Here is a 23,546-nt window from a genome sequence, read left to right as displayed (position 1 = left end):
TGATTCTCAGCCGCTCAAAGTGCTCTTGAACCCTTTATTTCGATTACTCTTGGTCAATGTTTTATTCGATAATGGTGTATAGAATGGGAAATACTTTAATTCTGAAATAAAACAACATTCAACTTTGCAAAAAGGAACGTTATGCATCGAAAAATAGAATTGTTAAAACGTTATTGCAATTCACACCTTTATTAATTGAAGAGAAGGCGGTTACGAATGCACTGCTTTATATACCTCAATGTGGGGCGGCCCGGCGCCTACCGACTTGAATTTTAATTCGGTGGTGAGAGAGACGCCTTCCAGTTTCTCTTGAAACCCAGCTTCCAACTAACTATTCTTTTTTGCTTCACCAACAAGTTTTGTCACATCGGCTTCCAATATTTAATTTATCAGTACAATCCCCCGGGAGTTAAGAATTTCTGGTTGGTCATTGAATCTTTATTAATGTTCAACCAAGTCTACATAATCACCGAGATGTTACGAGGCTGACCTCAGGATTTATGTCTGGCGATCTCTGAAGACAGCAGGTGCTGCTCATAGCCTTCCTTTTCTCTAATTAAACGTAAACAGTCAAAATGACTCGTGTGGAATGAAGGCTTTGACAGTTAGGAAACATTATCAGCTTTGTCCTTCATCTCTTCCTGCACACCGCTTGCTATTTGAAATAAATATCTGCAGATTGATTGGAGTGTGTGGGCTTGGTAGGGCATCCTTTTAATTACATTGCTTATTCCCTGTGAAAGCAAATCAACTTGACACATTCAAAGGTTCTTTTTGTTGTGAGGTGGAAACAAGTTATTGATTATTATATCATCTGAAACTGGATTTGCTCCATTCTACACTATCCTCACAACTGTTTGCATGTGCATTTATTTATTCCATGATTTCCCAAATTCCTTAATCTGTTGTACCCCACATTTGCACTCCGTTCAAATCCTCTGTTATTCTTGTCTTTTTGCATATTCTACCATAATTAATTTTAAGAAATTTTCTTCTTCATCTTTGTGCATTGTTAGTTCTCTTCCCATTTTCAAGACCCTTCTAAATCTGTTTGAGTTAAATGATCTCCGTTCATCTTTTATGTGATTTGGCATTTGCGCTCCTTCATGAAGCAGGAATCAAGAGACTATTAAAAATGAATATTCTTTTCAAACTGGGTGCCATGCACATTACATCATTTTAACCAAATATTTTTAACTTGCATGTGCACAACAAGCTTTGGGTGATACAGATGGACTCATTTCCTTGGTCCATCCATACCTTGGGGTGAAAAAAGATCTACATTACTAATGTTAATTGGGATTTCCCAGAAATATGTACCTACGAAATAAAAGATATGTGTGCTTTATTTCTACAGTGGGAGGAAGTGAGTATTATGGATGAGAAAAATATTCCAATTCGTACCTACCAAGTTTGCAATGTGATGGAAGCAAATCAAAATAACTGGCTGCGGACTGATTGGATACCTCGTGAGGGAGCCCAGAGAGTGTACATCGAAATTAAATTTACCCTTAGGGACTGCAACAGTCTGCCAGGTGTCATGGGAACATGTAAAGAGACCTTTAATCTGTTTTACTTCGAATCAAATAATGATAATGAGTGGTATATTTCAGAAAACCGATACATAAAGATTGACACCATTGCAGCTGATGAGAGTTTTACACAAGTGGACATTGGTGACCGGGTAATGAAACTGAACACTGAAGTTCGGGATGTTGGCCCTCTGACTAAGAAAGGCTTCTACTTGGCATTCCAAGATGTTGGTGCCTGCATTGCCTTGGTGTCTGTTCGTGTTTTCTACAAAAAATGCCCGCTGATAGTACACAACTTGGCACAGTTCCCTGACACCGTTACAGGTGCTGACACCTCATCCCTTGTGGAAGTGCATGGCTCTTGTGTGAACAACTCTGAGGAGAAAGATGAGCCAAAAATGTATTGCGGTGCAGATGGTGAATGGCTGGTACCCATAGGCAACTGTCTGTGCAACACTGGGTATGAAGAGCAGACTGGAGAATGCCAAGGTAGAAAAATGTTTTTTTATGTAATTCCATTTAGGCTTTATACGGAAGTAATTTAATTAGTGTTAGTACGGTATGGTGTAAATAGAGATAATTAGCTTGTCCTTTGGGACTCTTAATGCCTCAACAGAGTGATTAACAGTTCTGTCAGTTCTATGTGGTATCTCTTTGCTTCATAGGTGAAAGCACACACTGTAAAACATCTGTTTCAAAAATTAGAGATTTAAAAAATCACAAAAGAATTATAGTCAGTAATGCAAATGCATACCTAGGTTTTAGAATTTGCTGTAAATAGCTATTTCAGGGCCATTAATACTGTTGCAAGGCTCCCATTTAATTCCTAACATTTACAATGATTCTATTGGGTTCTTGGTGAATGTGATAACAGGATCAGCATTCATATACAGTGTAATCTCAGGATTGTAACATTAATGCTTCTGCATGGTGGCATAGCAGATTTATGGCAGGTGCAGCATGCAAATGTTGAAAATATGATGTGAACTGCACAGAAAAGAAATGGAGCACTGAGATTCCCATAATCATCTCTGCACCTATGCCAACTAAAGAAGAACCACCATGAGGAAAAGCATTTCCGGAACAGTAATAGAGTCCAATATAACAGAGACAGATCAAGCAGTACCTTGTGGTCCGTCACTACAGCTTAGTGATGGGCCATGCATTGTTTTGATTCACCACAACTAATCTGGAGACTTTGCAGTGTCCCTTTCATTGAAATACTTTGCAGATATGTACAAGAAGGTGAATAATCTTAACAATTGTAAATAACCTTCCTGAGTCATAGTGATGTACTCCAGTGCTGTATTGGAAAGGACAATAAGGTCTTGGTACCTCAGTATTACAAAGTGAACAATTTAAGTTGAAGCCGATATCAAATCAGCTGAGCAGTTGAGCTTTACAACAACTAGTTTACAAATTGCTTAGAGCCCTCAGTAGTAGACTAGAGTCATAGAATACCATTTTCTGTACAACATTTCTCAAATGAATGAATTTGAATTGATAAAGATCTGTAAGTGCAGTTTTCATTGACTTCGTTGTTATTAATGTGTATAAAACCAGAGTGACTTTTGCTTATAAAGAATTTTTTTAAAGTGGTACCAATTTTGGTTTTGCTAGAACTCTTAAATCAGAAATGTGTCACATATCATTCAGGTGAACACAATCCGATATCTACGAGAAAGTCGTACAGGATGTAAACTGAAAATCAATAAGAAATCGGTTGAAATGTAATCTTTTTGCTCACAATAATTAATGAGGATCATTATTTTATTCTCATCTGCTAATAGGTGCTTTAGTCAGAACCTAATTTATTTGAGCAGAGAGAAAATCTACTCTTTCTAAGAATTTAGAAAAAAATTTCAAATCAAAAATTGTGTAATAAAGTAAATTACACCTTTAACTAGAAGTTTTGGTTTCTCTTATTTTGTTCGTGCATTCCAGTATTTCTACTTTTCCTGTTCTCAAGGCAGTATTTTTCTGAGTCTTCAGTTGATGCAATGAACATGAGCCATCTTTTATATCTCTATAGCCTTTATGTGATCTGTTTGGTTTAGTTATTCTAAGGTTACTCAAAGAGCTCAACGTGCAGCCTCACTGGGTTATCTTGATTAATGGGAGAATAACAGAGTTTTCTTGTTTTGATCTTTCTGCCGCATGTTTGGTACAGCTAATTACATTGCTTTGTTCCATAAGAGCCTTTAGATAAGTAAGACTGGTAAACGATAGGACAGATCCCTAACAAATGCTTAAGCCTAGCCAAAAGGCTTTGCTCAGACACCAAGTCTTGTTTACCAGTGAAGCTACAATCCAGCAGAATTTGTTTAAAGGATGCATCTTCAATAAATTATTCCCAATTTTATGGCCACCCATTCCAGTTTTTAAAAAAGAAAAAGCAGTGAAATGAGTTGTTAGGAAGTGACAACAGAGTATTTTATAACTTAAAAAAAAATCACACTGTTGCTGAAGTTGGGAGTCAAATTATAGCATGTGTTCCTGAAAGGCAAAATGTGATTCTGGTTCATGTAAATACATTATTAATATTATCATTTGGAGATATAATATTCAGCCTTTGAACTGAGAAGGTGTTACCATAGGGGGCCAGGATCTTCTGCCCCTACCTCTGCCATTTAATTCAAGTGACATTGAATGTGTTTGAATCTTTGTGAATAGGAACTGCCCCTATTGTTTTGCATGGAAGAACTCTGACGGGACAATTATGGAGCAGGGGTCAAGGGTCATTTACTTCCTCATCCATCTTCCTCCTGTCATTGGGGGGTTAGCCTTAGATTGATTAAGATCTCATGGTGTGACAAAGCCCTGGCAATCATCAATAGTGGATGCTTTTTGTTACTGGAGTCACCAATGGTGATCATCTGCTGGGGCCTGGGACCATGAGAGACAGACTTACATTTCCTCTTCCAGTTGTCACCTTTAACAGAATGTGTTAATACTTGAAAGAAATGTAGGATTGGTAGGGATGGACCTAAGGTTTCAAAGTGACAGATTGGTATTGTCTGTGCCACCTGCAAGTTCATTTGAAAGGGGCAATGATGTCTGACTTCCTTGTAAGATAACAAATAGAACCGAGTTGTGATGTCAATGCGTCATTAACTATGCATTGGTTAAAAACCAATCAAAACTTTTATTTTAAACAGAATCCTGCAACTTCGCTGTAAAACAAAAATGCATAGTTGGCTTTAATGGTTGTTAGCATACAAGTGTTTGATTTACTGCCAGTACAAAAAAATATCTGATTGATCCCTCTTTAAATTATTGCCTCATTTAGACAATCTCTTAATTATAGTTAAAAAAAATCTCTTAAATATGATGCTAAATTGAATGTTTTGTTAATCTAAATAGGATAGTTGTTCAGAACCAAATCTCTGAAGAAAATAAACTTGTTGGAATTGAAGGAAAATGAGCAACTTATTTTGGCTCATTAGAAGCATTTTTTACAGAATGTGCGAAGACCAAGTATTTCATTGCAGTGACTGTCACATTAGGAATGGAATACTCAATGGCAAACAGGTTTTGTATTCATCACTAACACAGGAAAGTGGTACATGTTGAATTAGTTTTCTGATTCCAGTGAATTAAAAAATGCACTATGTGACTCTTCAGAGAAAAAGATGTTCAGTAATTCTATGCTGAGTTCATGTTTGAATGATAACCCCTTAAAGTTGAACCTAATTATATTATTAATGTACTGAAATAGAAATATTCCACAATGAGACTGTCTCTTTACTGAAGAGGCATGTTAGATAGCATAACCATATAACACTGCGATTGGCTACTATTGTAAAGTGCAGAGGGCTTAAAAAAAATTCCCTGAACTTCGTATGTGGGATTCACATGTTCAGCATCTGTGTTTTACTCTCAATAAATGATGGCTCTCAATGTGGTCATCACACTGACAACCCTGAGCCGTCTTATCTCCTCATAGATCAGGTTCTTTGCAAATTTTCTACACACTAAACTATGCAAAATAGTACATCCCATTTCCTAATTCACAAATTTTCCTTGGAAATTGAACCTTGGGACACATCAGAAGTTAGAAAAAACATGACATTGTCTGAGGGCAAACATTAGATTTGGCATCATAGCCTTACATTAACCTTTTACACCAATGACTTTGCACATGTATAGTGGTCAACATTACTCGATGCAAGAATGGTGCTTACAGCATGTGCATTTCATGTACACTGTATAGTGTAGGTAAACTCAAAATCTGCAGATACTGGGGTTTAGTGCAGTACTGAAGCCATTCCCAGTTATTTTTGGCCATGGCCCCCTTAGGACTCGGCTCAAAGTTTATGGGCCCCCCTTTCCTTGTGCAGAAGTCAAGTTTACTTGGTTTCTCCCATACTTCTCTCCTACGGACTACATTAAAACAAAGAAAGTTGAGATTTTAGTCCATCTTCTCTACCCCCCCATCCCAATCTGGGATGGGTGGGGGGGGGGGGGGTGCTGAACAACACAGTTGAGAATGGCTGGAATATACAAAATTGCTGGAGAAACAGCAGGTCGCACAGCATCTGTAGAAAGTATAAGGCAGTTGACGTTTCAGGCGTGAGCCCTTCTTCAGAAATATGCCCAAATAAAAAGGTGGGAAGAAGCAGAGGATAACTGGCATTAGGTGTATACAGATGGGGGGAAGGGGAGAGAAAGGGTAGAGGGATCACTGAGAGGAGAAAGAAGTGGGTGGGGAGCTGAAGGGAGACAGCTGAGCAAAAGGGAAAGATGAGAGGAGGGACATTCATGGAAATTGGAGAAGTCTATATTGATGCAGTCCTTTGAGAATGTTGGCCTTCATTACTAGAAGAATTGAATTCAAGAGCAGGGAGGTCATGCTGCAACTACAAGGTACTGGGGAGGCTACATCTGGAGTATACTGTGTGCAGTTCTGGTCTCTATACTTGAAGGATATATTGGCCTTGAAGGCAGTCCAGAGGAGGATCACCAGGTTGATCCCAGAGATGAAGGGATTGACTTATGACGAGGAGAGACTAAATTGCCTGGGATTATACTCACTCGAATTCAGTAGAATGAGAGGGAATCTTATAGAAACATATAAAATTATGAAAGGGATAGATAATATAAAAGCAGGAAAATTATTTTCACTGGTAGGTGAGGCCAGAACTAGGGGACACAGCCTCAAGATTTAGGGGAATAGATTTAAGACTGAGATGAGGAAAAACTGTTTTTCCCAGAGAGTAGTGAATCGTGGAATTCTCTGCCCAGGAAGCAGATTCCTTAAACATTTAACGTTCAGTTAGATTTTTACATAAAAAGGAATTAAGGGGTATGGGGGGGGGGGGGGTGGGGAAAGGCAGGTAGGTGGAATTGAGTCAATGATCAGATCAGCCATGATCTTATTGAAGGGCGGAACAGGCTCGATGGGCCAGATGGCCAACTCCTGCTCCTATTTCTTCTGTTCTTATGAAAATGCTGAGAAGGAATACAGGATGTTGTTCCTTCAATGAATGGTGGCTTTAATTTGACAGTACATAAGGCCATGGAAAGACATGTCAGTGTGACAGTGGGGTGTGGAATTGAGGTGGTTGGCTACTGGGAGGTCCTTCCTGTTGCAGCAGGCAGAGCAAAGGTGCTCAATGAAGTGATGTCCCAATGTTCATCAAGGGTCCTTGACCTAAAGGAGGCCACATCAGGAGTCTGCGCAGTGTGTTGGTTCTTGAAGCATTCACGTAGAATTCTGAAAGCTTGTTTGGGCCATTATGGAAACTAAGGCTCACTTGCCATTGATTGTGCAAATTGTGAGTGGGCCAGGTGGGTTAGATGGTCACATCAAAAGCAGGTAACAATTTTCCTTCTTGCTGCATATTCTGGAATCATACTCTCAATGCAAATCCACTCTTAGATTGTTCATTTTATTTCCATGAGTGCCAGATTTGTTTCAGACTTTCACATTCATTTTCTGCTCCATGGAGATGGCTCTGAGGTGCGAATTAAGGGGGTGGTGATACTAAATCCCCATGATTCTCAAAGTAGCAGGTCTGGGAGGAGGCTCCAGACCTCTGGCATTTTTCTTTGGATCAACTGAGAGAGAGGATCCTGAACCTAATGATCCTATTGGATGGTATGGCCTTCCACCAACTGTGCCCCTTACCCATAATTTTCACAGGGGTCTGAGGATGGCTGCTCTTGAATGTTGACTGGGCTCCTGCTGATTCTGCTCTTCCTCGATGTTGTGCTTCCAGTACATAGCAGCTAGAGCAATGCCCACATACACTCCCACTTCTCCATGTGAAGTTGTCAGAAAAACCTTCAACTGCAGCCCAATTCTCAAAAAGACCCATCAATGGACTGTTTGAATGCTCCAAACCCAACAAAGGCCATTGGAGTGGCTTAAGTTGTAAAATCAGAGTGACATAAAAATCTGTCAAGATGCACGGTTTTACGTGGTATAATTATTAAGCCAGTCTCATGAGGAAATGTTGATATCACGGTCTCTGATTCAGTTCCTTTTATTGTCAAGTAATAATACATTAAAAATGTAATCCACATAATGTACTTAAACTTCTGTGCCTTAAAAATTGCTATGAACATTGCTCGGTGCTCCTTACAATAGGAGTAAAAGATGCAAAAGCAAGTCCCTTTAGAGACACTGGGTGTCTGTGGATTCGCCTCCAGCCCTCCCGCAGCTGCTGCAGCCACGTAGGCTCCAGATCCAAACCTCTGATCAGTTCTTCTCTGGAGGCTGTTTGTGAATATTTCTACCATAATAATAGATGGAAAAAAAATCACAAACGTGCAAAATTAGTTAAAGATGTTATCTTTATTGCATGAGGTCCAAGTGAATTATTAATGGTGAAAGGAGCTTAAAATGACTGTTTAGCAAATTCTATAACCACCAAACAAAAGTCGCATGTAATGAAATTGTAATCCCCAGTCATAAATATCTCAAAATTAGATCTTTTAAAAAGAAGTTTCTGATATTTTAGCTTCTGCCTTGATCTTGGATGTATGTTCCAGCCTTAAGAATTATGTCCAATGCATAAAATTATTTTCTTCTTGATTTGTTGCTGGTTCCTTAATTCAATGAATTTGGAGCTCCTGTGATGTTTGTAAGCAGCTTTCATTGATGCCAGTGGTGAATCTGTTAGTTTGTTGTTCTCTGCAACATTTAGGCTATTCTTTTCTAACAATTTTGTGTGCCTTGTAATTGGCAGCCATTTGCAGTCAAGCAGCTTAATGCACCCTGAAGCCAATGATAAGAGGCTGGCTGATGGGAGTTTATTGAACTGAAATGAGAATGAGTTCCAATTGTTGTATAGAATCTTGAGTTACAGAGTGTGCAGGAAATACATTGTGGTCAGCACTGGTGGCTCAGGTGAATTATAGGAAGCCAAAATGTCATTGTGTGAATGAAGATGGCTCAAAGGGTAATTTGTCAGAAAACTTTCTTCCTTTCCACCAGTGAGGCTTCCACTTCAGGTGTTTCTGACATAGCTGACCATCTGTAGCCATGGGTGGGGCAGATATTGGTCGACAGGGTAGTTGAGGGTTTAGTTTGGAGTGATTTTATGTTCCCTATGCATGGATTTGGGTTCTGAATATGCTATTTTCAGTGATTATGGACCATGGATTTTCTTGATTGGTGGGAATCTTCTGAGAAGGCTTTAAGAATACTGTATCCTTGAACTGTTTTTCCTCTTACTATCTGTAATCTCTTTGAACTTGGAGTAAAGTTTGGTCACAGGTGAAAGTGTGTGTGTGTGTGTGTGTGTGTGTGTGTGTGTGTGTGTGTGTGTGTGTGTGTGTGTGTGTGTGTGTGTGTGTGTGTGTGTGTGTGTGTGTGTGTGTGTGTGTGGTCTGAACATCATTACTCAATAAAAGCAGGTCGGAGCAACCTTGATTCTGAGTTGCAAGCAATGTAAAAGATCGACAAAGTCCCATTTGCTCCACTCCAGTGGGAACTTTGTTGGTGAGGTGCAGAATTGTGATGAGAAAGATTTGGAAATGTGTGACACAAATGGCTTCTGAGAATCCATTGGTTTTGTCTTCACTGACATGACGTAACAGGTCTAAGCTGGAAACTAATTTCTCCAGATAGCTAAATTTGAACAGAAATCCCCTCAGTCTGTCTTGTTTGATGGCATCACCGAAACCAGGTGATGGTTGGAAAAGTTCCAGACTCCAGCAACGAGATGATAATCATGACATGCTCTAACTCTCCAGTGCTTTCAAAGGCCTCCACAACCTTCGATGGACCCATTGATCTACGTGCTTGGCCATCCATGTGTAACTGATGTGATTAGTCATTTAAAACTTTAATGTATTAAGAATTAATGATTTGGTTTGATCCTTCTTATGTTGGTATTGATAAGTATGGTAAAGTTCTAGACCATATTGATAGATGGAATGGCCACTGCTAACTAATTGATCCTAGTTTTTTTGAAACATGACTTACAAAAGATGTGATATTATTACATACTTTACATATACAGATAATCCTATTGTTTTACTAGTTCCAGGTTGAAAACATCATTAAAATCAAGCTTCCTGACAATTATATAACATATTCAAGAAGCTTGAAGAGCAAAAGAAGGTCAAGCATTTGAAACACTTGTGATGCAGAGAAAAGACACATGGTCACCCTTGCTTTAAAGTGTTTCTGTCAGGTAGTTTGATAATATCCAGATTAAAGTTTGTAAGCAATGAAGTTTCAGAAACAAATCAAATGTTTCTAATGATGGTTTGTCCTGAGTTTCCCAACCAAGTTTTGTGGTTTGATTCTGTGACTAGCCAGAGCATCATAGATACTATCCACCAATAAATTGCCAAGTGTTATTTTGACAGTTTGATCCCCTGCTGTTTGCAGTTTGACTGTGTTCTGACATGGCTCCAGATCGTCTCTTTGTTTCTTTCAGTTTAAGGGGTCAGAGGTTAACCAAAAACTTTTTCTCCTTCACCAATGACAATTCTAGAATTGGGAAAATATTCAGTTATTCAGTTCTTTTGTTTCAGATTCAACTGTTTAAAACTTGCATATTTGCAAATTACTTTTTGTTATATCATTGCAACATTTTCTTTAACTTGTATTTTATTTCAAATTTGTGTGTCTTTTGCATTCGAGCTCAACCTACAAAATTTTGCACAGTCCTTTTATTTGCTGTGATGATCTGCCACTGTTCTTGCTATCTTTGACAAATAAATCAATCTGCTTAGTATTGTTATTTCCATACCAATCTTTTCCTTTCTGATTATAATTAATACATTGAGCAGCTCCTTATGTGACTAAATTTAACATGGTTTTATTTGCAATTGCTTTTTCTGCATTTTGCACAAAGGGTTATTGGGACAAAATGAATGAATGTTCGAAAATTCAAGAGTAGTATCATTAAAAAAATTGTAGCCAAATTATCCAAACGATTCCAACCATTTGAACTTGATAGTAAAATATTATTTTAAAATAAATGGTCTTGTGTTGAAAAAGACATCTTACCTTTGAAAAATGTCTCATTTTGAAGTGTGCCTGGATGGGAAAGTGATTAATGCAGTTGCTAAGCAAATTAGCATGTCAAAAGCTTTGAATCAATACCACTACTTTTTGTGCTGGCTGGATGGAGTTGGGAAAGCTTGCGAAGCACCAGGAAGCTCTTGACAGCTGTGGAAATCAGCAAAAGAGACTGTGATGGTGATGCAGGCATAGAAAGCTTGATCTAGCAGGGATGCTAATCCCAAAAAATGACTTGAACAGAATAGTTGAAAGATGCTTCAATATATCTAATTACTTCAAGGTGAAGAAATTAGGAACCGTGCCAAAAAAAAATCATGATCTGTGTATTGCAATACTCAATATATCTAATTACTTCAAGGTGCAAAAAAAAATCACGATCTGTGTATTGCAATACTCAATTTTTGTGATTTACTTCATGTATTTTCTGAGGGAAAAATAAATAGGACCATTTTCCAATGAAGCACTAAAAGTATTTAATATCTCTAGGCCTGTGCTCCTGTTAATGGAAAATATTTAATTTGTATCTTTTCAAATGAGCTTTAACCCAAATGTCTAGATTTGATTGGCCCTAATTTATTCACTATTTTATTTCTGACTTACCGAAAAATGATTTTTAATGTACCCATCAAATACCATAGTATTCATTTTACTTTAATCAGTCATGCCCCATTTGGTTGCGAACAGCTAACTTTCGTTTTATTTTGGTTTATTTAAATGCTGCAAAACTAGCCCTCTGAGAAGATGTTTTTGATTTGAGACAACAAAGTGACTTGGACATGGTGCACATCAAGTCTGTGCTTATTGACCTATGTTGACTCCTGATTATCAACACCTCCTTTTTAAAATAGTCCCAGCCTGTGTTTAGATTCCTGCCTGGTCTCGCTCCTCCTCAGACTCTAAAGTGCGTCATTGCAAGAACCCTTCACAAATAATGTGCTCCTCCAACTATTCTCATTGGTGGATTTGGTCTTGTAGATTTGTGCTCTGAAATTCCCTGTTGAATTTTCCCATCTTTTCATAGTCTTTTTAACCCTATTTATTTGCTTTTATTCACCTACTTTACAGCTGCCTCTTTGGCTCAGTGCTGATTGCTGTTTGGAAAATACTTCTGCGAAATGCAAAAGCATGGTTTTCCATGTTAAAGATGCCATATAAATGCAAGATGTTGTTCTCTGCTGTGATTCACTGCTTGTGAATGGAAATAGAGAATTTCAAAGTGCAAGAGGTAGATGCAAATATATTTCTCATTTACTGCCAAGGTAACAACAGACAGATGATGATGCATATCAGATGATGATATGCATATCAGATGATGATGCATATCAGATGATGCATATCAGATGATGCAGATCAGATGATGCATATCAACATTCAAAAACTCAAAAATCTGGTCAATCCAGGGTTAAAATTACCCCCCCTCTCCACAAGGAAATAATACACTACATTTTAACTAGTCTATTTTCCTTTAAAGAACTGATATAAAAAGTGGCTGATAAATTTCAATGCATAAAGCAGACAGTGCAAGAAACTGCTGCTTTTAACAAACAGCGTGTCAAAGCTGACTTATGATGAGAATTTTACAGAATTGTTAGCAAATGCTGAAACTTAACTATATATTATCAATTATATTGAAGTCATGAATCTTGAAGAGCTCACTATTTGTCAGTTTTGAATGGAGAAAGGACTGTTACATGGAAGCACAATACCGTACCCTAAATTAAAAACCAACTCCCCTGATTTTAAAAAAAAAAATCCGTTCTGGTAGTTGTTATCGGCAGTATGTTTCTAATCTGGCTTAATTTTATGAGAATTATTTGTTGTTACAGAACCAAAGTTATCTTTTTGATAGGATGTCAGATATTAAGCACTCGTACATTAAGGATTGGGTTTTTGATGTTCTGAAAGGTGGGAAAATTTATATTCATTCATTTTCTGTTGGTGTTCTTGGCAAGAGCAGTATTTACTTGTCCCTAATTGCCCTTGCAAGTTAAGCAGTGAGCAGCAATCCATGTGCTATTGGTTTGAAAGTTTTGTAAAGGTTCCAGCAATAATGCATGAATAGCAGTATAAAGTATGCACACATAGTGTACTGGTGAAGGACTCGAAGAATATTTAAATGCTAATTAAATGTATATTGCGTGGGATCAATATCTTTGACTGTTTGAGATTCACACATTCAGAGAAGTGGGAAGTATTGCTTTTGCCTTCTATATGGTTGATTAGAGGGTATCAGGATCAAAATACCCAGGCTCTGACCTGTTCTTATCTCCCATAGAATGTTGCTGCTGGAGTATTTAATAATGATCATGAAGGAGGGGCGGGTGGGTGGAACTAGACCTGTCATGCTATAATTGCATCGTACAGGTTGAGTATCCCTTATCTCAAATGCGTGGGACCAGAAGTGTTTCAGATTTTGGATTTTAGAATAATGAGTAACTTTGGGTAACTAAGCAGCAGAATATCTGTATCAGTAGTTAAACAACAAACAACTGCAGGTTGTCTCCACATACAATGCTGTGTTGTGATCAAAAGATTACTATTGTAATGTGAGCTGTTTTTAAAGTGAGGCTGGGAGGGGTTTTACTTCCTGTCTGTCTTTACTTCCTGTGTACCTTGTTTAACTTGGGGCCATGCTGTGTCCAGAGGAAGAAGTCAAGCCTCTTTGTGTGTGTCAAGCTTGAAGTTGTCAAGTGGTTCTATCTCAAAGTAGAAGATAGCACATACTTTTGGCATTGAGGTGAACTGCCTGTGTGGAAGTGTCAACCCGTTTTGAACTGGAGCTGTGCATTTGGGTGGCTGTGTTTGGGATTATTAGTAAATTCGTGGAAGGAAATGAGGATTGGCCGGAGTATGAAGAAATGCTGGGACACTTTTTCTGTGCTAATGGAATTACTTAGGAGGCTAAGAGTGTTCTATTCTTCTGAGTGTGTAAGGGGCAAAAACGTACAAGTTGATAAGGTACTTGGCTACACTGTGAAAACCAGGGAAAATGCCATTTGGTCAAACTTGTGGGGAACCACCACAAACCAAAACCTTCTGTGAGAGTCCAACGGTTTTAAGTTTCACATCCTTTTCAGGAAGCCAGCACAGTCTGTGGCCAATTTTGTGCTTGAGCTTTGGCAGCTATCAGAACATTGAGATCAAGGCAATATTGGATGACATGCTCTGTGATAGATTGGTAAGCCACATTAATAATGATGATGTTGGGGGCAACTCCACTGCTGACTTTCAAGAAAACTCAATGCATGGAGATAGCTCCTAATAATGCAAAGAATATCCAGAAAGGACATGGTGGTGGTGGAGGGGGTCGCAGTCAGCAAAAGTGTACCAAGTCAGGAGGGAAACTAAACTGGTATACAGGCAAAGTGGGTGGAATGTTTATGGTGTGGAGGGATGCACTATGAAAATGAGTGCAAATTGAAAGACACTGTCTACTATGAGTGTAGCAAAAAGGGCCATTTAGTTAAGAAGTGCTATGTTGGGTGGCTGCGCAGACATGCTTCTCTGAGAAAATTCTCTAAAAGACGACCAAAAAGTGGTTTTGATAGAATTTTTTGACTGCAAAAGTGTAGACATGTCTTTTGAAGAAAACTACTGAATGATGACTGGAAGATCACATGGGGGGAGAAAAACAAAATCTGCATTGGAAAAAGCTCCAGCTTCAGTCACTTTGACGGACAATGTGGGTGGAGATGCTTCCTCCTCCCAATGAACAGTGAACCTAGAAACTCTGTTGCAAGAATTTGGAGGTCTGGGACAATGATTTACAAATGTAGAGATTGCCATTAAACCACTTATCATTTCAGTGAGAGAGGTGGATGAAGCCATTAATGACTTAACTGAAAGAATAGATGGCGCCGAGATCTCTGTAAGCATGAAAAACAAATCAAGGAATTAAAAATCAAAGCTAAACAATGGGTCACAGATAAGCAGCTTCATCTGGATCACATGGAGAACTTCAGTCAGAGGAACGATGTGTGAATAGTTAGCCTGAGAGAAGGTGCAGAAGTCGGAGATACTATGAAAATCTTTGAGACTTGGATCCCTCAAGTCCTTTGAATGTGCTCATTGAATGCTAGAACCAAGGAGAATGGGTGAAGCCTGCCCTCGTCTTGTTTTGGTGAGATTGTTGAGCTTCAAGGACAGAGAGACAATCTTGAGCTGCTTATCAGAATTACGGAACTCTCATTCTCCATAAAATGGGACAATGCAGAGATTGTGTACTTCCAGGATATGTGGTAATTCAGAAAAGAAGCAACTCCGTGAAAATGTCTTTAAATACAGAATGTTGTACCCAGCAACGTTAAGAGTCGAAGTCTCTGAAGGTAAAAGAATATACCTTAAATTGAAGGAGGAGGTGGAAGAGTTTATTCGACAGTTATGAAGAAGAACAACAAAGTCAACTGTGAAAAGATTGGTGTAAATAAGATATTTAGGGACATACTCAATTTTTTTTTGTTTGAAGATTGTCTTACATTTTATTATGAAATGTGAAAGTTTTATCCTATCTATGGTTCTTGGGAGCTCGGAGAGTGGAAAGAAGGTACTGAAGGTATAGCACGGTACAACTTGGGATTAAGTGGGGGGGGGGGGTAATGGCATCAACGGGGAAAGAATAGTTTTCAAGATATTGCTTTAGGGTGGAGTTCTCCTTCTTTATCCCTGGAGGCTTCATTTTTTTGGGCCTTGGGGGACTTCCTGTCTACGTCACTGCCGGAGTAGAGATTGTATGATACTTAGTGCAGGGTATGGATCATGAAACTCTTTACATATCTATTTATTTGCACAGAATTTTTAATATGCTGCTTTGGATATGTCATTGAAGTTTAAAAGTTTTAATGTTAATGGTTTATATGGAACAGTCAAAAGGAAAATAATACTCACATATTTTAAAAAAAATTTTTAAAAACTCGATATGGTATTTCTCCAGGAAACACATCTTACTAAAGTGGAACATGATAAACTGTGGTGGTTGTGGAAGGGGGGGGGTGGGGGTGAGAGGTCTTTTCATAAGTTAAATGAAAAGCAGTGGGAGTGGCAATCCTGATTAATAAAAATGTCCCGTTTGCCTTGGTACTTCAATGGACCAAGTGGGTAGATATGTAATGATAAACGGAAAACTTTACTCAAAATTTTGGATTCTTATGAATATTTATGTCCCGAATTATGATGACAAAGACTTTGTGAAGGATGTATTTTTAAAAGCAGCAGAGGGAAGGCAAAATATATTGATTGGAGGAAACTTTAATTTTTGCCTGGATCCAATCCTTGATAAATCAGCAAAAATGGTAACAAGAGCTAAAACAGCCAAGTTAACACTTTCATATATGAAAGATTTAAATTTGATGGATGAGTGGAGACCCTAAGGAGAGAGACTACTCATTTTATTTTAAAAATATGACTCTCATTCTAGAATAGATTTATTTTTATTATCGTTAAGTCCGAAAGACCATGTAGTAAAAACAAATATTTACCTAGGCTGTACTCTGATCACTCGCCTCTAACCTTGGTAACACATATATTGGGGAAACAGGAAAATAAATATAGATGGCGATTAAATACGATGTTATTCAAAAGGGAGGATTTTAGACAATTTATAATACAGCAGATCAAATTTTTTCCTTGAAACTAATTTGGGTTTGACTGATTTTTTTTTTAATATGGGGACACATTAAAGGCATACTTGAGAGGACAAATTATTTCATACACAAAAAAGATTGAGATAATTTAATGCAGAAATAAATAAACGAGACAGAAATAGGGGAATTGGAAAAAGAATGTCAGAGAACCGGAGACCAGGATAGATATAGAACAATGGAAAATTAGAAGATCTAATACAATACTTTACAAACATTTTGAGTAGAAAAGACAATATTAAACACAAAACACAAATACTACGAATTAGGAGAAAGGGCACATAAAGTACTGTCATGGCAAGTGAAGGCTGAAGAATCAACAAGAGCCATAAATGCTATATAGAAGGAAAATGATACAATTGCATATAATCAAAGAGATAAATGAAACATTTCATCAATATTATAAAAAAAATATGTAAACCTGACTCGCCAGGAGATGAGGTTGAAAAAGAAATTTCTGGATGGAGTGGAACACCCAAAGTTGAATGATGAGGACAGGCAAAAATTAGATTTACATTTTATTAGGGAAGAAATTGAAAAAAACACTGGGAACTCTTCAGGCTAATAAAGCCCCAGGTGAGGATGGATTTCCAGTGGAGTTTTATAAAGAATTTAAAGAGCTGTTAATGCCTTTGTTTATGGATGCAATAGAGCAAGCAGTGAAAACTCAGATATTACCAGACTCCTTCTCAAGACTCCTCCTCAATGGCAATAATAATTGTGTTGCCAAAAAAGAATAGAGATCCTCTGAAAACTTAATCTTATCGACCAATAACTCTTTTAAATGTAGATAATAAAATAATAGCGAAAGCACTGGCAAATAGGCTAGGACAGTATTTACCCAAATTAATATATAAAGATCAAATAGGATTTATTAAGGGGCAACAAGCATCAAATAATCTGGTGCAATGATTTAACATAATACACTGAACTCAATCATGGAAGGACCCCAATATGGTAGTAACTTTGGATGCAGAAAAGACATTCGATAGACTTGAATGGCCCTTGTTTAAAACACTGGAAAAACTGGGGATAGGACGAGGATTTATAAACTGGATTAGGGCGTTATACCAAAATCCACAGGCAAAAGTAATAACTAATAATCAGATATCAGGAATGTGTCCGTTGAGTCGATCGAGTAGGCTGGGCTTCTCCCTCTCTCCAGCATTATTTGTTATGGCAATAGAATCTCTAGCAGAAATGGTTAGAGGTGATCCTCAAATCAAAGGCTTCAAGGCGGAGCAAATTCAGCACAAGATTTGTCTGTTTGTCAATGATGTACTGCTGTATATGTCTGAACCCAAAGATAAGGGGTACTCAACCTATATTGTAATCCAGTATACAGTTTAAATTTGCACAGATTTTAATATTTTAAAATTGCTCTTGACGACGATCATGAAGTACTTTGGACTGGTAATGTTGAAGATTTTACCTTCCACGTTTCTTTGTGAACTGACAGGAAAGTTGGATAATGAGCTTAATCAAAAAATACCTCCTGTTTGTCAGTACAATAAAACCCCTGGTATCTGGCACCAATGGAGATTGGTAGATGCTGCTGGATAAGTAAATCTTCTGGTTGCTTGTGATTTCATGATTGGCAAACTAATGGTGAGGTGCGCCAATTTTAAACTTCCGTAATCTTTACTTCTTTCATTTCTGTGATTTTTTTTTTCCTGGTTGCTTGGATTATGGATTACAGGGGTCTTACTGCATAACAATGTGACTGTGTTGTAGAGAAAATATGCCAGCATTCCTTTGGAGTATTATCAAAATAAATGGATTTTGCCTCCCCATTTTCTGTTTCCCAAAGGAGGAGATGGAAGATTTTTAAGTTGGAGGTATAAGAGAATGATGATGTTGGAATCTTGAGCAAAATGAAAACTGCAGGTGGAACCCAGGAGGGATCAGGGAGCATCTGGTAAAGCAAAGGGATTGGAGATGTTTCAGGTCAAGACCATGCATTAGGACTGAGGGTATATATGGAAAATAGCCGGTGTATGAAAATGAGAAGAAGTGAGACTGAGGTTGGTGGTAATAGGTGGGACTAGAAAAGGGGGTGGGGGTGATGGGACAGGTGGAGGAGCAGGGATGAGGGAGGAAAGACAATCAAAGGGGAAAAATCCCATGTCAATAGGTATGTGAGTGATGGACAGATGGAACCAGGTGGGGGAGAATGTGAGCCGAGGTAATGATGGGGAAGGACTAAGAAGGTGAACAGAGTTGCTGGGTTGACTGGTGAGAGTGGGGAAGGAACAGAGGAGGAGTGAGTTATCTGAAATTTGAAAAATTGTTGTTCATGTCTTTGAGCAGTATTCTGTGTGGTGTTGTTCTTCAATCTTACATTGGTATTACAGCGGAAAAGGTTGAGGACAAGATGGGGGGAATGGGAAGAAGAATTGAAATGACGTGCAACTGAGAGAACCAGATGATTGTTGTGGACAGAATGCAGGTGCTCTGCAAATGGGTCCTTAGTCTACATACGGTGCTCATGGGGGAAGTGCAGATGCATGTGTTGCATCTCCCATGGTTGAAGGGGACAATGCCAGGGGAATGGAAAGGGGTGTGTATGAAAGGCTGAGAGGACTGAGGTGTCTCTGAGAGTCAAAATGAAGGGAACCAAAAACGTGGCTCATGATGGGATCCATTGAAGCAGATGGAAATAGTAAAGAATGCTACATTGGATTTGGAGGCAAGAGGAGTTTAAAAAAAAATAAGGAACAGGAAACTATAGGCTTTTTCAGGTGCATTCTATGCGGCTCTGAGCACACTCCAGGAGCTCCTGCCCAGTGTCAGCTGTGATCAGCAGCCTGACCCTTTAACATCTGCTTTCAGCCGACTCCATTCAGATAGCTGGGGGAGCCACTGAGCTGAGCTGATTATCACTCTCGAAGGAGGGTTACGTAGCTTGCCTCAAGAGTTCCTCCTGCACATTCAGGTGACCTCAAAACAGACGCATATTGCCTAAACATGCGGCTTTATATGCGGGCAATTGGCCACCTGAAAGTGCCTTATCTCTGTTTGGGAAGAGGGGGTGATAGCAGACGTGTGGAGAAATAGATGGTATGCATGAGAAGGCGTAATCAACAACCGCATGGGAAAGCCAGGTTTCCTAAAGGAGCAGGATATTTCACCTTTCTGAGTTTGTAAAACCTCATCTTAAGAATAGATGGGGTGAAGACAGAGAAACTGGTGTTCTTAGAGGAGATCAAAATGGAAGAATTATAATAAAGAAAACTGTGGCAATCTGTAGGTTAACAGTAGATATTAGTGGGTAAAGGAAGGGAATAGAGGGATATGCATCATTTGACAGCAGCAGAGTTTAACTTGGGCATCATGTTTAGAGCAGCATTGTGGGCCAAAGCACCTGTTCCTGTCCTAAACTTTATTGAGATGGAAAGAAAGTGTCAAAAATAATCCTGGTGAATTGAATGTGGGGCGGATGTTGGTGGCAAAGGTGATTTAATCAACTGAAAATATTTTTTTCAATTTTTTGATATCATTTGAAAATAAGAAATTATTAAAACAAATTTAATGCATTGTGCCATACAAAATACAAACTAGTTGTGATGTAGAAATAGTATTTTATTCTCTGAACTACCCATGTTGTTCAAGGTATAGATTTAATGTATGATTTTCAAAGTTGCTTTAGTACAGTTGCTCAGAAATTTGAAGAAATAGAGGTTTGTTGGTCTTTTGTTGGAACAGTGACTTTTTCTTCTGAAAACCAAATAATATTTATGTCAATCATACTCCAACTTCGAAACAGCGCAATGTCAGTGCATAGACAATTGTTTGCTATTAATGTGTTGTAGAAGAGGCTCTTGTAACGTGAGTCTTTACAGAATAATTATATACCACAGTTTTTTGATAGCTGATTATCAATCCACATTATCAAGCCACATTATCAATCTTGTATCAACAGATTTTCAAAGAATATATTTTATTTTGTATTGCAGAAATTATGGTATTTGATCAATTGAGAAATTTGATGTCTATTGTACATCCGAACAAGGAATGTTTTTATATGTATTGCTCGTTCACCTGTGAGATTCTGCATTTTTGAGATGGGTTTTCTAAGCATGTTATTGTTTAGCAAGAGAGGATTAATGGACTCTTTGTCGACACACAATATCAGCTTAGCATCTTTTATTCATGCTATAATTCTATACCACAGTATCGTGTTTTTTTTTCCCAAAGAAACCAAGATATCAGGAAAATTGTGATTATTTTCAGCTTTATAAGTATCCTGGATTTTTAATGTGATATATTGGCTAGATGTATTAGTTGGTAGTGAGGACACCTTCTGTACTGACCGATGGCCATGATGGATCAGTTGCAGGCTTTTGAGCAGAAACAGTGGTGTCCCCTGCCAGGGATTTGTGGCAGGACATGCATTACTATCTGTCAAGTGCAAGAATCATCAGTGTGTCATGCAGGAGAGATTTTCAATTCCTATAAATTAATGGGTTATAGGTCAGGTGTTGGCCAAAAAAAAAATGAAATCCATGCCCCCACCCACTTCCAAACTATCTACTTTTATTTTGAATGAATGCTGGATTAGGCAACCAAATTATTTCACAAAGCTAGCGTGGTCAATCAAATATTATAATTTAGGTACATCATTTTAAATTCAGTCCTGTACTGATAGATTTCTAAAATCTCTTGCCACCCAGCAGGTTGTATCAAGGGGTAAATTGTGTTCCATTTAACTGTGAGATTCAATTTATTTATTTCTCTTTTATCATGAGAGAGGGAGACCATTGGGTCCAAGGAATTTTTGGCACCTAAAAGTTACAACTGAAAATATGTGTTTCACAATACTTCCTTTTTCACAGGATCTCTTAAAATGAGATTACTCACCTGTCAAAGAATTGCAGAATTTAAAATAGGAAGTAGGAATTTCACTTTACTCGTGTATAGATTGTAAAACAAAGACAAGTAAAGAAAAATAAGATTAACACAGAGAAACAAAAAGCAAAAAAACCCCAAACTTTATTTTTTGAAATATCTGAAAGAATGAGACTCCATACTTGTAACATCTACACGAGGCAGTGTCTTAAAAAAGCAGCCTCTATCCTCAAAGACCCCCAACACCCAAGTCATCGGGAAGGAGATACAGGATCACTCCGCCGCATGAGGACAGCTTCTTCTCCTCTGTCATCAGATTCCTGAATGGTCAATGAACCAAGGACACTGCCTTACTTTTTGTGTACAGTATTTTTATTTTATTGTTGTAAAAGATGGTTCATAATATGAAATGCTGCTGCAAAACAGACTTTTGTGACTTGGTCAATGATGATAAATTCTAATTCTGAAATTATTTATTTTACTTTTATTTCAGCGTCAATTTTATTGGTAGACTCTCGTGTTACAGAATACAGTGAAACCTAGCTAGAACGCGATTCGGTAACCTGGGGAATCGCTTATAGCACGGGTGTCCGTGGACCCCAAACATTGACTTTAGGATGCCAGGCTAACAGCCGCTAATTCAAAAATGGACTCTCATGACTCATTTAGAAGATGTGTATGTTAATATGTGGAGTTTAAAGGTCTTAAATGTCTGATTATAGGGTTTGAGTCACGGTATTTTGCTTTCCTGTATCATGACATATATGGATCTGTTCTGTGTCTCGGCTGTAAAGCGGTATGAAATCTTGGACCCCAACTACCACGTGCTAACGAGGTTTTACTGAATTTGCAATACCAAAACAACTGATTCAGAAACATCTGGATTTTAAGTTTATTTCCTGTTGCACTTACCATTATGCTTAACTCCAAACACTGACCAGTTTGATATGTTTCTAATGGGACCTTTTGTCCCCAGAATAGATATAGAGGGAATTTTTTAAAGGGACCTGAGGGGCAACCTTTTCACACAGAGATGGTACATCCCTCCTCCCCCAGTCTTTTTATTCAGGCCCCTACTTGCTTTTTGTTCATACTTTAAAGAAGGGCCCAGGCCAAAACTTTGGTCGCATATTTTCTCCTCCAATGGGCGCTGCGGTTCTCTGGCATTTTTGTGTTCTGCATAGAACAAGCTGACAGAGGAAACGGTGGAAGTGGAGATAATGCATTCATAATAGCAAGTGGGACTAGCTGAGTTGGCATGAGCAAGGTGGGCTAAAGGGCTTGTTTCTGTGCTGCAGAACTATAGGACAAGAAACTGCAGATGCTAGAATCTGAAGCAGAAAATATGCTGCTGGAAATAAGTTTTCAACTCGGTGTTTCTATCCCTGGATGCTGTCTGACATGCTGAGTTTCTCCAGCAATTTGTTGCACAAGATTTCAGGATCTGCAGCTTTTTGGTTTCTCTGCTGGAGGAGTTCAACAAATGAAGTAGCATCTGTGGGGAAAGAATTTGATGTAGTTTCTTCCTGATCCCAGGTGTTGCTTGACCAGCTGAATTCCTCGACCACTTTTGTGCATTGCACTAGACTCCAGCACCTGCCTGTTCTTCAGCCACATTACTAGTGAACAGTTTTTACTTTGTGAAATGTTTTAATCTTTCAAGTACTTGTTACCCCCAAAACCTCTTCAAAGTAATTTTTAGCATCCTGATGCAGTAATAATTCCATTCAAAAATTGTATGTTGATTTTTTTTTGCTCAGTTATGTCACATGGTTGATTCATTGTGCAAGATTAGAAGGTGGTAATCTATAGATATCTTTATTCAACCACTTCTTTGTCAAATTCAGGGCTCCTTGCATAAGAATCAATAAACTGGCTGTAAATGGTTTGTTTATTCCCGAATTGTGCAGCAGTGAGAATTGAGATGCAGACTAAATATAATCATCATTAGGTTTTTGTGCTATAAGTGTTGGTTGCAATGAAAATCAATACATAGTTAAAAGCCTCTGATAGCCTCAGAAAGGAGTAGTTCACAAGACAATGCTC

General features: G+C 38.3%; 1 protein-coding gene across 3 annotated transcripts in view; it reads left to right on the top strand.

Moving 5' to 3' along the window:
* Positions 1-23,546, top strand: part of epha4l (eph receptor A4, like) — a 115,079-nt gene that overhangs the window by 3,264 nt on the left and 88,269 nt on the right. For 2 of the 3 annotated variants that reach the window (XM_069896689.1, XM_069896690.1), the window contains exon 3: positions 1,358-2,021. In XM_069896689.1, coding sequence (XP_069752790.1) covers positions 1,358-2,021 — 664 coding nt within the window. Of the gene's footprint in view, positions 1-1,357; positions 2,022-10,024; positions 10,178-23,546 lie in introns of all 3 variants that reach the window. The other variant, XM_069896691.1, reaches the window with a different exon arrangement.

This window comes from Narcine bancroftii, chromosome 9 (assembly GCF_036971445.1).
Source record: "Narcine bancroftii isolate sNarBan1 chromosome 9, sNarBan1.hap1, whole genome shotgun sequence".
NCBI lineage: Eukaryota > Metazoa > Chordata > Chondrichthyes > Torpediniformes > Narcinidae > Narcine > Narcine bancroftii.
The sequence above is the reverse complement of the archived record's forward strand: the minus strand, read 5'-3'. Positions and strand labels throughout refer to the sequence as shown.